Source organism: Pelecanus crispus, chromosome 7 (assembly GCF_030463565.1).
Source record: "Pelecanus crispus isolate bPelCri1 chromosome 7, bPelCri1.pri, whole genome shotgun sequence".
NCBI classification, from domain to species: domain Eukaryota; kingdom Metazoa; phylum Chordata; class Aves; order Pelecaniformes; family Pelecanidae; genus Pelecanus; species Pelecanus crispus.
The window spans coordinates 1046503-1062531 of NC_134649.1; the positions used below are offsets into that span (position 1 = coordinate 1046503).

Consider the following 16029-nt stretch of genomic DNA (forward strand, 5'->3'; position numbering starts at 1 on the left):
ACTTGGTGAGGATATAACTCCATAGTTATGTCTCTGTTGTTATTTATATTGCCTGGTAAATGGGTAACAACAACAAAAAAAGGATGATGAATTTGGAAGTAATATTTTTTTTCTAGCTAACGTACATCATCGTATCGTATATCATTCTACTTGTTACTTGAAAGACACATGTTCTTCTAAATTTATTATATTCGGGCAAAGTATATCCTCCTTTTCCACTTAATCGCTCAGATTCTCACAGAGTGGGAGGTGGCAGTGAAGTAAACCGGATGAAGTGAATGTTTCCAGCTTTTATGTATTTGACGTTATTTGACAAGGAGGAAGGAAATGTACCACCGAGGACGCTCAGGAGGGCCTGGTCTGCAGGCCCCAGGCACATCATGGCTTTGATGTTTAATCCCGAGACAAAGGTGTCCTCCACTTCTAACCTGCTCCATCAGGAACACCCGAACGGTGCAGAGCATCAAACACCGTCGGGTTTTTGACAGGGGTCTGCCTACCTCTGACCGACTCCGAGCTCTGGAGCCACCGAGGTCTCTCCCCCTTGGTCTCATGGGCAGAGCCATCTCAAGAGACCAGATGGGCCTGAGAGTTTCAAAATAAAACATTCCCTGGGGTCGGTGGGGAGGAGGTTGAGGAGTGACGGCTTGCAGCTGGGTTTGCGTCCTGGGGCTGGCTGACAGCTCAGGCTACAGCCTTCCCGTCCCTCGCGCCTGTCTGCAGACTGAGGACCGAGGGTTGCGTTGGTGGACCCTTGATTCTTGTAGGTGATCTTTACGCTTCTGCTCCGTTTGGTTAGGGTCAGTTGCTGCGTTTGAAGTTTTTAGTAAAGGACTCGCCTGTACTCCTCTGGTGGCCACGATCCCGCGGGGATCTGAGCTAAAAACTCACACCCTAAACAGCATCATGGGCGTGAATTGTGAAAGCGCGTTCTGGCTGCGAGACTATTGCTAGTAGCTCTACTGCAGCTGTTCGCCCATGTTTCATCCTGGCTGATCACGAACCCGAAAGCTAGGAAATAGGACTAAGTCATAACCTACCTTACTATCAGCTTATCCTACTATTGAGGGGATAAGGAGACACGTTACTGCAACATTCAGGCATCCGACTTCAACTGTTTTTTCTTTTCTTCTCTCTCCCACTCAGCCGTATCATCATTCCATTAAATTACTTGCCTAACGCGTTTCCAGCAGGACTGTAAAAGGCGCCCGAATGCAGCCAGCCTGAAAGCCTCCCCCACGCTGCCGGCTGGGTTACTGCAGCGGCGGTGGACGGGTGTCCTCACCTGGGAGTTTGACCAACTTCATCCGTCGCTTTTGCTGGACACCCGGAGAAACGTACTGCCGTGTCACCGGTACTTTACTCAACAACACATTGAGAATCAGATCTGGTGTCTTCTCACCTAACTCTATTAGGCTGCACCTTCTGCCAGTGCGGTAACGTATGTTACTACAATTTGATTTAGATTATCTGCCGACGAGTCCAGTCAGTGTGAGAGATGTTCAGATAATGGTACTGGAGGGTGAACTTTTCCCCATCCCGCTCCCGAAGTCCTCTGGAGTGAAAACAGCTGAAGGCAGAGCAGCGTTCAGGTGGGCACAGGCCTTGCGAGCTGGAACGTGTGGATTTGTGGCTCTTGCTTCTTGTCCGGTCTCCAGCGTATCTACCAATTAGAAACGATTTCAGTGTCGCGACAGAAGCACGGTGCTTCTGGGAAGAAGACATCCAAGATGGCACAACAGGGCTCCTAAGGTAGTGCGTGCGAGTCCCTCAGCAAGTCGAGCGCTGTCAAGGTACCTTAATGGGATGGTACTAATCTTCATGTTGTTGCTGCTAAACATTATTAAATAACAGATTCCAGCATACTTTAAAAGAGCCACGTTCATAGAATCAAGCAGTTCTGGACTGACTGAAAAGCAGCGAGCGTTTAACTCACACATTTTACAAATGGAAAAGAAGAACCTGAGTCAGCTGAAGGCAAGTCAGCTAAGGCAGTTTAGCGGTCAGCAGTTGGGGTGTTTTCCTAGCCTTTGCCTTTTGCTCCATTTGAGTCGTGCATTAATATTTTTAATGGGTAAAGGATCTTCAGAAGAGTGCGCTTCTCGCTTTTTCTTCCCTACGGAGAAAAGGAGACATGGCAGCAAAGATGAGGGAATAAATACGGACCAGATATGAGGGTAACTCCTAGATTAAGTCCCTGATACATACTTTAACGGGATTTTCTCCTTTTTTTAAAAAAATCTTAAGCTATTTCCCCCTTTTTCCTATGCCTTTATATTCCATTTTTGTGTCCGTTTCTTACGTATTTTCAAGAATCTATACCTGGAAACCGAGTTTCTGAATGACACTTTGTGTTCCTTTTACCGTCGCAGACCAGCCTGTCTGCAGTAGCAGAAGATGAAGCCCAAGCAGACCAGAACAGAAGGGGGGACGGCCGCTGCAGTGTCAGCCGGCCAAGTTCACCCTGTGCGAGGCTAGTTCCTCGAAGCTAATGCCGTTTTTTTGTGGTGTTACGTCTACTTACGTTAAAGCTCTGCCATGTGCAGAGGGTGTGAGGAGTCAGCCCGGACGGCCCCAGGTTTTGTCTTCACTGGGGAGGAAGGACAGTTTCCAGGTTTGGGGCTGGCTCCCTGAGCTCTGTGCAACAGTGGTGTGAAAAGAGCGTCTGAAAGCCACCGGCTTCCTTGCACGGAGTGGCTACGCAGGTACGAAACGTTACTGCTTTAACCTTACCTGTGATTTGAAGTAGTAGCATGGGCCGAGTACAGGCATGGTTACAGTCACATAGAAGACTGGATATCTAATAAATATCTAATAAATATCCATTAAATAACCAGTAAGTAGCCATTTAGATTGGATACTAGGAGAAATTTATTTACGGAAAGAGCGGTCAAGCATGGGAACAGGCTGCCCAGAGAGGTGGGGGAGTCCCCAGCCCTGGAGGGGTTCAAAAAACGGGCAGAGGTGGCACTTGGGGACATGGTTTAGTGGGCATGGGGGTGTTGGGGTGATGGTTGGGCTGGTGATCTTAGAGATCCTTTCCAACCTTAGTGATTCCCAGTTTTTACTTTCATTATAAATAATCCAGCCACCAAGCCAGGAAACATGAAATTAATGATTCCTCTCCCCTTAATTGGTTTAGCGGCGGCCTTGGCAGGGTTGGGTTCATGGTTGGGCCGGATGATGAGCCTGGAGAGGAGGGGGCTGCGGGGAGACCCGATAGCAGCCTGGCAGCGCTGAGAGGGGCCGATAGGGAGGGTGGGGACAAGCTTTTTAACAAGGCCTGTTGTGACAGGACAAGGAGTAATGGATTTAAACTCAAGAAGAATAGATTTAGACTGGATATAAGGAAGAAATTTTTTACACTGAGGGTGGTGAGGCACTGGCACAGGTTGCCCAGAGAGGCGGTGGAGGCCCCATCCCTGGAAACATCCCAGGCCAGGCTGGACGGGGCTGTGAGCACCCTGGGCTGGTTAAAGCTGTCCCTGGCACTGCAGGGGCTGGGCTGGGGGGGCTCTAAGGGTCCCTTCCAGCCCAAATCACTCCATGGTTGTGTGATCTGAAAGGTCTTTTCCAACCTACACGATCCCATGATTCTGTAAATCCTTAGGGTAACAGCTCCTCCCCTCTTCAGGGGGCGAGGTGCCCGCACAGCGGGACACCGCTCGCAGCAGCGCCGGCCCCGAACACTTCCCTCCCGCTCCGCGGGCGCACCCAAGCACCGGACAGAGCCCGACCGCTTCCCCTTCCCCTTCCCCTTCCCCTTCCCCTTCCCCTTCCCCTTCCCCTTCCCCTTCCCGCGGCCCCGCCGGCCCCGCCCGTGCTGCGCAGCGCTCAGGCGGGGGGGGGGGGGGGGGGGGGCTGCCCTCAGGCCGCAGCTGCCGCTCGGCGATAACGCGCAGGGGCGGCGGGGAGGCGGCCTGAGCCCGGGCACGGAACCGCGCCCAGGGGGCCCGGGCTGGGCGCCGAGCCGGCGGCGGGGCGGGAGGGGGCAGAGCGATCGCCGCCGGCCCTGAGCGATCGCCGCCGGCCCTCAGCTATCGCCGCCCGCCCCCCCGGCGGCCCCGCCCCGCGGCGGGCGGAGCTGGGGGGTGGGGGGGGCCGGTCCGCCCGTCCGGTATCCGCCGCCGTCCCGGCGTGCCCCGCGCGCGGCGCTGGCTGGGGCCGCTCTGTAGCGGCCGCCTCACCGTGCCTGCTGCCAGCGCCGGCGGGGAAGATGGCGGCGGAGGCGGCGGATTCCTGGGGTAGGTGCCGGCCGCCGCGCCCCGCCGCCCCCCGCCCGCGCCCCGCCGCGCTCACCCGCTCTCCTCTCCCCTTACAGACGCCGACAGCTTCGAGGTGGTGGAGCCGGTGGCGAAGCGGCTGGTGCCGGGAGTGGCCGGAGACCGCTGGGCCGGCGAGGATGAGGAGGACGACGTGAAGGTGCGGGCGGGCGGGCCCTCGGCGGGCCCTCGCCGGCGTGGCGTGGCCGTGGGGTCGGCCCCGCCGGCTGGCCGCGGCTCGGGGGCGGCGGGGAGCGGGGCCGGGCCCGCCGCAGGCCGCTGCCATATGGTGCCGCGTGTGCGGGGGACGCGGGCGGCGGCGGCGCGGCCCGGGGCGGCGGGGGAGGAGGAGGAGGAGGAGGAGGAGGAGGAGGCCGAGGCCTCCCGCCCGCTGGGCCGGGCTCGTCGGGCCGGCTGGAGGCACGCCGGCCCGGGGCGAGGGGGAGCACTCGTGTCGGCGGGCCCGGCCGGGTGGGATCGCCGCCCGGTGGGATCGCCGCCCGGTGGGATCGCCGCCCGGTGGGATCGCCGCCCGGTGGGATCGCCGCCCGGTGGGATCGCCGCCCCGAAAGGGCAGCGGCCGGGGCCGGGTGACAAGCGAAAAGGCCAAGTGGGAAAGGCGCCCGTCCCTGCCGCGTAATCCCCGCTCGCAGCGGGCGGCTCTGCCCGCCCTTCGTCCCCGCCGTGCTGGGTCTTCCAGGGGAGACGGCGACAGACAGACAGACAGACAGACAGATGGGCGCTTTTCAACGTCTCCTGTTCGCTGCGGGATCCACCTGCAGCTTGCCCGCGCTGTCCTGTGGCCGGCTAGCTTCCCCCTGCTTTCCGTAGCCTTTCAGGTTCATGGTTTTTTGAGTATGGTGCGCTGGGTGAGGCGTTAGGATGGGATTTAATGAAAGCCGTGCTTCTGCTCCTGCCCAGAAACTTCTGCCTTGCAGCAGGGTGTCTTTCCCACCCCTTTTTCCTACTTCTCCACACAGCCCCCCGGGCCCCACCGCCGCAGCTGGGGAGTGCAGCGGCCTCGCTGTGCGGCTTCCGATCTGGTAGTGCCCTGATCACTTAAAATACCTTTACTGAAAGCACTGTTTGGATTTTTACTGTGCTTCAAAGAGTGATGTCTGCATGGAATGGGTATTAAAATGCGCAGATGTTCATGTCTGATGCTTACGAAAGGAGACCTTCCTTCAAAGCTGGTTTTCCTTTACTTAGCAAGGTGGGGTGACCAAATGGTGGGCGCCACAGGAACCTCAGTTTGCTCCGCGTTCATACAGACAGTAAGCAAAATGTTGCTGGGGAACGTAGAAGGAACGTGCTTGATGAATGTAAGGAGTGGAAATAGGTCGACTGCAAAAGGCCTTTTTGTTTCAAACCGAGCCGCTGAGATATTGTAATAATAGACAGCTGCGCGAGGTGACTTGGTCACTGTAGCCTGGTCGCAAGTGCGATGCTTTCTGAGGTAGAGTGGGGCTGCTCACTGGGTGAGGGCGCGTTGGGTTTGTTATTTAGGCTGCTGACTGTTAGCAGAATCTCTGAAAAACACCAACACGGTTGTCCTTGGAGCTGAGGATCTTTTTATAAATAGTACGAAAAAAGTAGTTCATCCTCTCTTTAAAAAAAAAAAAAAAGCTAGCAAATCTTTGTGAGTTACAAGCTGTCCATTTTCCTTCTTAAATTTAATAACACCCACACCCTATAGTTATCATCGGTGTCACATTACAGCAGGCAAAATAAGTAAAGGCATCTCTGTGTACAGTAGCTACAGTCATTTGCAGAGTGTGGTTAGAATGTACCACGGTGCATATATATATAATTTATATATGTGTATGTGTATATATGCACGTGTACCCTAGACTCATCGTCTCTGTGAGGCTTGCTCATCCTCCTTTGAAAGGGAGAAACTTCTCTGCTACGCTAGGATGTGTGCAAGGGAACTGGACTCTGAAGTGTTCTTCGCTTGAAGACCCCCGTGCTTCCTGTGGCTGTTTTAGTAAAGGAACAAAGTTTTCCCACGTGTAGTAAGAACGCAACTGCTTCCCTCTTTCTGAGGGATTGTGGCTTTAGTGCTGGAGCTGCATCTAGAGAGAGGGACCGGTCCAGCAAAGAAAGCTGCTTTAATTTACTTTGATTTGCTCTGCCTGTACAAACACGGGAGATCACAGAACTGAGCTTGGGAGGCGGTGGCTTTGGCTCTAGGTGTTCGCAAGGGTCCACCTTGGGGAAATGCCCGCGGAAGAAAAATGACGTGGTCTAAAATAGAAGCATGGAGTGTTTTCTGACCATGAGTTTGCCTTCAGGTTGGTATTTCACACTTCGGAATGTGATTTATATTTATATAAACATATTTATGTTCAGATTCTGTAGTCTATTTTGGAAGATTTTTTGGCGATGAACTTGAATTAACTGTTAAGTTAGGAAACTTTGACTTCCCCAGGTTTAAAATTAGCATCTTCATCAGTAACGAAACTACTCTCCCGTGTTAACCCCGAACACAAGTTTCCCAGAAGATGGGCCTCCTGCCAAGGAATTGTCATCTATTTACTCTTGGGCAATTCTGTGCTTAGCAAAGCCAACACCGGGAAATGCTCCTGTTATCATCCAGGCGACAGCCTTCGAGATGGTGCGGCCGCTTCTCTTTGAAGGAGAGCATTCGGGTTTAGCTAGGAATCCAAATGCTGGAGCACCTGTCACTTTCCAGTCACGTCTTCTGGTTTTGGGGGGAATAAGGTGTGTTATCGTGCGTTTAAGGTACATCTGATGGAGCATATGAAATTGTAAGAGAGCTGCTCTCATCAAGGCTTTATTTACAAGAAATGGAAGATGTTTTCAATAGCCTTATTTTACTTAAGTATGCAGAAATAAGTATTGTTGAAGTACTTTGGCATAAAGGTGCCCTCTTTGAATTACGTAGTATCTGCACAAAGATACAGCACTAAAGCAATTTTCTTTTCCTCCAAGAAAGTTCACCAGAATTTATAAAATGCAGAAATAGGTGTATATTTGGATGCTCCCCCCCCTCCCCGGGCGGGGGGAGGGGGAAGCCTGCCCAATATATTAATCATGTTTTATTGCTGTTTAAAAAGAAAAAAAGCTTGGAGAAGAGTGAGAGGGTATTCAGTGTAGCTGGGAGACCTGCGTATCGTAGCGCAGCAGGTTGAGGAGTGAACCCTCAGACGGGGATGTCTCGCAGGTTGCCCTACCAGGAGCGTTGCTCCGATGACGCTGAGCTCCGGCTGCCTGTCCCCGGTCCCCGCAGGGTTGTTCTGCTGGGCCGTGGGTGAGCTCCCGGCAGTCGGCGCGATGCCTTCGGTTGAAGTTGAGATCTTAAATTCCACCGAGCAGCTCGGGGAGGTCAGGCCAGAGGGCAGGCGGTCACGCTGCCCACCGAAGGGTCTGCTCTTTCTACGTGGCCTCGTCATCTCGGCTTGGCAAGCTAAAGCTGCCATGGCGCGCCGTCCCGGTGCAGGCATGGCTCGCAGGGACGCGGCCCGCTGTGGGGAAGGAGCGCGTCCGTCATCGCGTGAAGTCCTTGCCCACGTACCCTCTGTTAAGTCTCCCAGATCGTGACACGCAGCAGTTTCCTTCCATCCCGTGCGTCCCTTTACATCGTGGACGGTGCCCTTCCTGTGGGGTTTTGCACCGTAAAACACTCGATTTTAAAATCTGTGAAGGACAGGGCAAGGGGTAAGGCAGCAAGCTCTATGCAGCAGTAATGAAAAGAGCTGTTTAAGAAGTGGGTGTAACATGCTTAATTAGGTATGAGCTAAAATAATGCTGCACCAAATTTAAGTCAGCTTCTTGGAATGTGGAAGGGAAGCCAAATCCCTTACAAGTGCCAATTAACTTGAGTGAGCTGGTAGATGAACTCGGGTGTCTTCCTTGCTTGGATCAGCACATTGCACTGAAATACCGAGTTCTTCCGCCAGTGTCTTTTATTTTGCCACGCCAGTAGCAACCCTTAGAAATGAATAAATAGCTTGCACGACTGCTTGCGTTACTGTTGTGAGGCAGAAATCACAAAATTCATGATTTATGGTCTTTAAGCTTACGTGTAATGATGTACCGGCAGTACGTGTGATTTTTGTGTAAACTAGGTCTTGTCAAATGTAATCTCTTAAGCTTGCGAGTTGAAACAGGTGACTAAAATTAGATTCCTGTGAGATTTCTTGGCTTTAACTTCTGGCGCGTATGTGCCGAGTACCACATGACGTAACTTCCGATCAATTTTCGAGCGTCGATTTCCATGTGCAGGCCATCCGCTTGAATTTGCAGCGGCATTAGGACAAGACTATATATTCCCATAATCCTTACCCGGGTAACTGTCAGGAAGAAACTCCAGAATTGCTGCTGGCAGAAGTCTGCAGATGACATCAGCAGGTAGAAAGATGACATCAGTTCTGTAGAAAACGATGCTTCCTCTGTATTTGGTTGAACCGTGTGTAGCATTTTGAACCAGGGATCATCTGCCTGGGTACAGGACCGTGGCCGTGCGGAGTGGGAGACGGCGGCTCTGCGAGGAAGGAGGGCTGTGAGCGGTGGCTGAGGACCACCGTGAATCCTGAAGGTGAAAACTGGAGGCAGGGTCACTGCAGACACCGGCGCTGAGACCGCTTGAAAGTACACTCGAGAACGTGATGGCTGTTGGAGAACCCTGAAGGGATTTGTTTGTGGGAAGAGTCTTTTGATAGCTCCTTGGCTTATTAAAAAAGCAGTGGTCGTCGGTCCAAAACTGGTCCAAAACGTGGTCTTGTGACTGTTAAAAGTTGGTATTTCTGCCTCAAGCCGGGCCCCTCCGTTCTCCTCCATCTGCTTGCTGCTGCTTTCCCCGCTCCCGCAGCACGGCCTTGCCTGCCGCGCGTCGTGCTGGCAGCGGGTCCGGGTGAGCGTTCACCCGCCTGTGGCGGTTCCACCTGTGGCCACGCGAGCGCTTCTCCCAGCGCAGGGGAGAGGGGCACGCTGGCGTCCGTCAGCCGCGGGGAGCGGCTTGGAAAGAACGGATCTTTTGGTGGTGGTGACAGCGCGTGCCGGTTGAAAATGTTTCAGCCGAGTTGCCCGTTTCCAGCGGCGGCCGTACTACGTGCATGCATCCCGTGACGTTCCGGTATCTTGCAATGTGTAGTACAAGAAATTACGTAATAAACTCATGTTTTACTGTGGGTGTTGATTGGACTGTTCACGATCTTGCTTTTGTAACTGTACGGACGTGAGCTTTCTGATTCTTTGAATGAAAGCTGCCTTTTTCGTGGCAAGAGCTGGTCCTGAAAAGTCTTGGTCAACTCCCAAAAGCGGTGCCCTCGTCGTACAGCGCTCGCGACTTCCTCCCCGCTTCCTCACTCCAGTACGTAAGGTTAATGGGTATGTCAGCGTTTAAAGAGGTTACATGTAAGCTACTGACCTTTGCTACCTAAACGAGTAGTGAGTATCTGTAAAAGAATCTCAATTAAAACTTATTTTGTAGGATAACTGGGATGATGAGGAGGAAGAGGAAGAAGTAAAGGAGACAGAGATAAAACAAGGTAAGACTTAAAAGGAATGCACGGCTCTGGACGCAGCAGCAGAACAGACGCTCGTTTTGTCTTGAGCGAATCTGAAGAATCAAAACCACTTTGCAAATAGGGTCGGGTTTGGTTTTGACCAAGCACGTCTTTTACCTCGCTCTGTGTTCAGATTCCAGTAATTGAGCTCTGTGGCTTTCTCTTTGATTAATGTTTCTAGAGTTGCTAGGAAAAAAAAAAAAAAATCAGTAGACCTCGAGCGCTGTATTGTTTGATGTTTTACAGAACCAAAAGTTTCAGAAAAAAAGAAAATAGCAGAAAAAATAAAAGAAAAAGAGAAGCTACAGAAGAAAAAGCAAGAGGAGCTTAAAAAAAGGGTAACTCCTTTTTTCTTCCGGGTCTCAAAATTTAGAGGGCAGCTTTGATTTTTTTTCTTTTTTTTTTTTTTTTTTTTTTTTGAGGTTGAACAAGACCTGTAAAGATTTTGACTATTCTGATAAAAAAAACTTAAGGCTTGTACTTAGTAACATCTGGGGGATGTTAGCTTTAATTTTTCTGTGATTTAACCTGGTTATTGAAATAATGCTTATCGCTGTTTCTTTTGTATGCACCTCACGATAAAACATGCAGTCGTGAAACTTAGTTCTAAGGCATTTCTTCCTACTACTTGTAAAATGGACAATTTACTAAAGAAGGTGGCATCGTTACACTGCATTGGGGTGGCTTTCAGGTGTGTACATGCTTGAGGTGTATTGACTTCAGGCAGAAGTAAACTATTCAAGTGGCACTGGAAAAACTGTGATTTCTTCTACCACCTGTGCTCAAGGGTGAGAAATATAATGTTCTCCCTAAATACATTTTTTTAATTCAGCTAGAGGCACCAGAGGAGCATAAAGAACTTACACCAGAAGAACAGTTAGCAGACAAACTACGACTAAAGAAATTACAAGAGGAGTCAGACCTTGAGTTAGCAAAAGAAACATTTGGTAAGTGTGCCGTGCCCGAGTCGAGCGAGTCGGTGTAATGGTCGCATCACAAAAGCGCCGTATCCTCTAAATAAAACTGCTATGTGTGGGTGCCCTGCAAAAAGGCCTGAGGAGGATTTGACTGCTGCAGCACGCGCAGGTTGCGTTAACGAGGATAAAGAGGGGTTTAGATTCAAACTGCTGGAGGCACGTCCTGGTACGAAGGACTGATTGCAAGAACCACAAAAACATCTTGAGAATAGGCGGTGCTTTTGCTTAACGTGTCATGGTAGGAGGGTATAGGAAAAAGATGGCTGACTAAACTTTCCAACATATTGGTACTTCTGGTAAAAAGGAAGAAAAAGGTGCTGTCTCTTAATGTTCTGAGGTGCTTTACAACACGGGTTTAACGAGGCTTTGGACGAGCGTGGCACAGCGTAACTCACGCACGCTTTGCTCCAGGCAATCTACGTAATAGGCTAGATGTTGAGAAAGCCAGGTACGTTAGTGGCATGAGCTTGTTTCCCGGCACAGATGAAGTAGACTTAAAGCAGATCATTCTGGTTTTGTGCTTTGACAGAACTAGCACGGATACTGATTCATAGCAGCATTTTTCAAACATGAAAGCGTGTTTCCATGATTATAGTGAATTACACAGCTTATTACTTGGTGAAAATTCTGCTCTGCGAGTCTTCTGAAAGAGTACAGTGCCTTGGGGGGTGCATTGAATACAGCTGCAAAGAACCAACTAAATTTTGCACTCGGGAGCTCAAGACAGGAATTCCTTATTTAAGGGGAAAGGGGCTTCATGTAGTGCACATTGCTCCAGAAAACAGGAATAGCTGGTTCAGATTTCGAAGCTTTGCAGCAAAATCTCTTTCCGTTCAGGCTAGTAACTCGGGCTGTTAGCTTTTGTGTGGCAGAAGGCAGTGGGAAGCGAGTGAGCAAACCTCAGCTTTGGTTTTGTAAAGCTTCGGTGGAGGTGAGGAACTGAATGTGAACAAGGTTACTCGTTTCCTCCGGTGGCCTCTTTTAGGGATCACAGCTCGTGTTTTCTGTAATACCTTTGTCTTTCTGTGCAGGTGTAAATAACACTTGTGGAATAGATGCCATGAATCCCTCTTCAAAAGATGACTTTACGGAATTTGGCAAACTACTAAAAGAGAAAATTACACAGTATGAAAAATCGTTACATTACGCCAGTTTTTTGGAAGCGTTAGTTCGAGACGTATGTATTTCATGTAAGTTAAGTGAAAGATGTCCTAGAATACACTGCTACCAGAATTGCAATGGAGTTGAAGTCAAAAACACGCTGTTACAGTAAACCTTAAATTGACATTATCTATGGAGTTTATACTAAATGAAGTACTAACCTGTTTCACCGGCTAGTATCCGATTCCATTCCCACAAACTTTCTTAGATTGTGTGCTTGTGCAAAAGTTACCCTTTCTGTGTGTCAGTTAAAGACAGTCATCTTAAAAAGTGTGAATTCTTACGCTGATCTAAATCTTGCATGTTTTTCTTGAAGCCATTTCTAAAATAATAATAGTGGTAAAAAAATTCTCTGAGCCAGATAACTTGAGTAGCTCACTTGGAAGGAAACCATTACAAAATTGAGTTCATGTCATTCTGGGACTGCAAAATAGTGTTCTGGAATTCAACATGTAACTATACAGAGACGAAACTAACTTCAGCTCATTTTTTTCCATGGCTGTGTTAGGCTGAAGTACTGGGTGAATTCATTGCTCGAGATCTTTTCCTGTACTGTACACGTTGTCCTGCAGTGAAGTGTAGCTTGGTACTGTTCAGTGCTGTGTAAACACAGTCGCTGGCTGACGGGAGCTCGTAACTTAAAGTTCAGATGGATTCCAGATCTTCTAAAGTGAAGGACTCAAAACCTCTTGGACCATTTGTTGTTAATAATAATAATTTATTGCTAATCCACTGCTCCTTCTGATGCGTTTTACTGTATCCGTACTTCACTGTTCAAATGCCTCCTCATTAAGGCTTTTGTGTTGACCAACTCTTAATTTGCAAGTTTTACCTTCTACAACGTTCAAGCTGCTTACTAGGGACCACCTGAAATAGTCATTGTGGTTCTAGGGACCAGAACTGCCCAGTCTGTGTTTTGCTCATTTAAATCAAGTAATTGCCTGTACTTACTACTAATGCTTATTTCTAGTTTTTAGAGAACGTTGATGTTAGATTATTTAACTGCCTTCTAAGAACAATATTGATGCGGAATCTTTGTTTTTTTCTTTCTTCCCCCGATGCAGTGGAAATTGATGATTTGAAAAAGATCACAAATACTTTGACAGTACTATGCAGTGAAAAACAAAAACAAGAAAAGGTAAGGCTGCTCCGTGTTTCTGTAGCAGTAACAATACCCGCTCACGGTGCTAATCTGGAAAACGGGAAAAGGTCTCGCGCTGACTTGAACTGCTGATTTTTGTCAGAGGTAGTAGCGGGAGATTAGATGATAACCTTGGATACTGGTTTAGCGTTAAAGCCTCTTCACTGTGTGAGGTAATCAGGAGTTGATTGAGTCTAGAGATCACAGGCAAAACCTTGATTAATTACCTAAATGTTACCTGCGTGCTGACCTTGATACGTCTTACGCTGTCCTGGAGTTAAAATGGCTTACGCCGATATCCTGAAGACAGAAGCCAGTCTCATTTGGAGTCAAATGTCAATATACACCAGCCTGGGGAAGTAACTTAAATCTTTGCCAAGGTTTGGGGTCTTGAGTAGCAGACAGCTGGGATTTTCATGCTGTCATGCGAACTAAAGGAGCAGTAGCTGCATAGGCAAGGAAGAGTAAGTTTTCAAAATGATGCAGTAGCTTAACTGGCGCTTACGCGATGCAGGACATTGTGTTTTAGAGCATGTGTCTGTTAAAACTCCAGTGGGTTGGAGTTCAACGATTAATTGAATTGTTAGATAGCAACAAAATCAAGCAGAAAATACAACTAGCGGTGCAACTCTTGGTACGTTTTAAATCATATTGGAGGATTGGTAGGAAACGAACAGCAGAGCGCTGTCAGCGTAAGTAGTAACCTGTAAATGTAAAGGGGGAACCTCTTAGATACCAGCTGTTCCGTTCGAACGCCCTAGGCCTGAGGGAAGCGCCTTACTGCACCACTGTTAATGCATTAAGTCTGCAGTGTGGCAAACGGGATGAACTTTTTCTTTAATATAAACTGCGCTTTGGAGAGAAGCCTGTGACTTGTTGAACCAAACAAGTTTAAAAAGAAAACAGTATGTATACTTCCTATTTTTAGCCTCTTCTCTCCTGGCTCTCCAAACTAATTTACAAACAAGTAAATTAGTTTGGTCAAGCACTGCAAGCTACAAGTACACCAATCCAGTAAGGCAGAGCTTTACTGGAAACGTCCTGTTTGCTTGTTTAGGACCTCCATTTTTTTGCAAGGAAGACATTCAGCCACTACAGTGATAAAAGCCACACTAAACTCCTTAATTAAATTGGCAATTTCACAAAATTAAACACTAGACTTTGAGTTTAGTTATTCCACTTTAAACGTTTAGAGTCTAGGTAAAATAGGCTGAAAGACAAAACACGGGACACCTGAAAATGTCACAGCTTTACTACGACCAGGCTGCACTGTGGGATGAAAGGCAGGGGCAGAAATCACGGCAACAGCGCATTCGCCGCAGGGCTATGTGAATGCTCATACCCAAAGACGTGTGGTGTTACTCTAATTAGAGTAATGACAAATTACTGTGCATTTTAAAGTCAGCGTGCTCTTCCTATTTAAGCAGAATAAAGCCAAAAAGAAGAAAAAAGGTGTTGTGCCTGGAGGCGGTTTAAAGGCTACGATGAAAGATGACCTGGCTGATTACGGAGGATACGACGGAGAATACGTACAAGACTTTGAAGACTTCATGTGACATTTATCTCCCTTCTGTTGTCTTTCTGTTGCCCATAATCCCTTAAACATGTAGCACAACTTTTCTTCCTTTAAATTCTGCCAAATGCTACAATCAGAATTGCAGTATCTCTGTGCTGGTGGTTTAACTCTGGCCGGGTCCGTGCTAAAGCACCGGGCTTCCTGTGCTGTGGTTGGGGGTTAGGATGAAGACATTTAAAAGCTATGTAAATTGCAGTTTAAAAAAAAACCACCCAAATTCTGATAATGGTAACTGTTGCTATTTGGTTGTATAGTAACAGCCACTAAATTGGAAATGAATTTCAACACGGCAAAGTATTATTACCAGCACAGTTCAGTGACATGGCCTTAACTGTACCTCCCTGAACGACTTGGTTGATGAACAAAAGCAGTTTGCAGCAAGGGCATGGTGTGCACTTAGTATTACAATTGCTTTGTCTTAAGTTAGAGCTTGAGGTTTTTTTTCAGTATATTGTGAAGGGGAACCGCTAACTCCAGAGTGAGGATGCTGCACCGGGGAACGCATCACTCGAGATACCCACCATGTCAACGCTCAACCTCAGCAGAGAACACCGGGTGGGTCAGGACAAGGAAAGAGTTGCTTATTTGAAAAAAATGACTTGTGTCTTGAGTATGAAGTTTAGTTTCCATTCATCTAAATTTCTACTAATGCAGCTGTATGGGTTGGGTATTCTTTAACAGTTAATTACCTGGTTTAAGTGTAAAAAAAAAAAAAAAAAAAAGAAAAAAAAAGAAAAAAAAACCCAAACCACAAGACTTCCTTTTGGTCTCATGGGTTGTGGTAGATCTTTCATGACTCGGCCATTTTCTTTCATTTAAAAAAAAAAACAAACTTGCTTAGCAAACTGCAACAGTTACTACAGTTGGGCGAATTGTTATGTTAACAATTATGACATCTGCAATGTTTTATAAAGCAACTAATTTAATAAAAATCACTATTGAGGACTTCACTACAGCTGTCTTTGGACCAGTTCTTTTAGTACCTTACAGTAAAAATACTTGTGGGGTGGAGTTACAGAACAGCCGTGCGCTGGGCTGGGTTACTCGCTCTGGGCTTTGCCGCGAGAGGGGCACGATTCCATTCCTGTCAAATGGCTGCTTCTGTGAGGAGAGCCCTACAGATGCTGATGGCCAGCAGAATACTTTGCAGTATTTGTAATAATAATAATCCAAGCATTTCCATGACAAACTTAATCTTTTCTATTGTTGGACCTGCTGAGCTCAGTGGCTTGTACTTACCTTAGCAGTATTTTAGGGTGGCCCTCCCCAGTGCAAGCAGTTACTTTATTCCACCTGGCAGCTGCGGTTACCACAAGCAGTCCTGCATTTCCAGCTTGCCGTTTACTCAGGTGTTTGCTCCCAATATGGACGGGATACGTGT

General features: G+C 48.4%; 1 protein-coding gene across 2 annotated transcripts; it reads left to right on the plus strand.

Annotated features, from left to right (window-relative positions):
- Positions 1-4216: 4216 nt before the first annotated feature.
- Positions 4217-15598, plus strand: EIF3J (eukaryotic translation initiation factor 3 subunit J). Of its 2 annotated transcripts, none has more exons than XM_075714416.1 (8): positions 4217-4244; positions 4322-4422; positions 9718-9775; positions 10040-10131; positions 10626-10740; positions 11802-11960; positions 12996-13069; positions 14497-15598. In XM_075714416.1, the coding sequence occupies exons 1-8, from the start codon at positions 4217-4219 to the stop codon at positions 14626-14628; spliced, it is 759 nt and encodes a 252-aa protein (XP_075570531.1). In that variant the 3' UTR covers positions 14629-15598. The 2 variants fall into 2 exon arrangements, with proteins under 2 accessions (XP_075570531.1, XP_075570532.1); XM_075714417.1 differs by having other exon boundaries at positions 14500-15598.
- Positions 15599-16029: the final 431 nt, after the last annotated feature.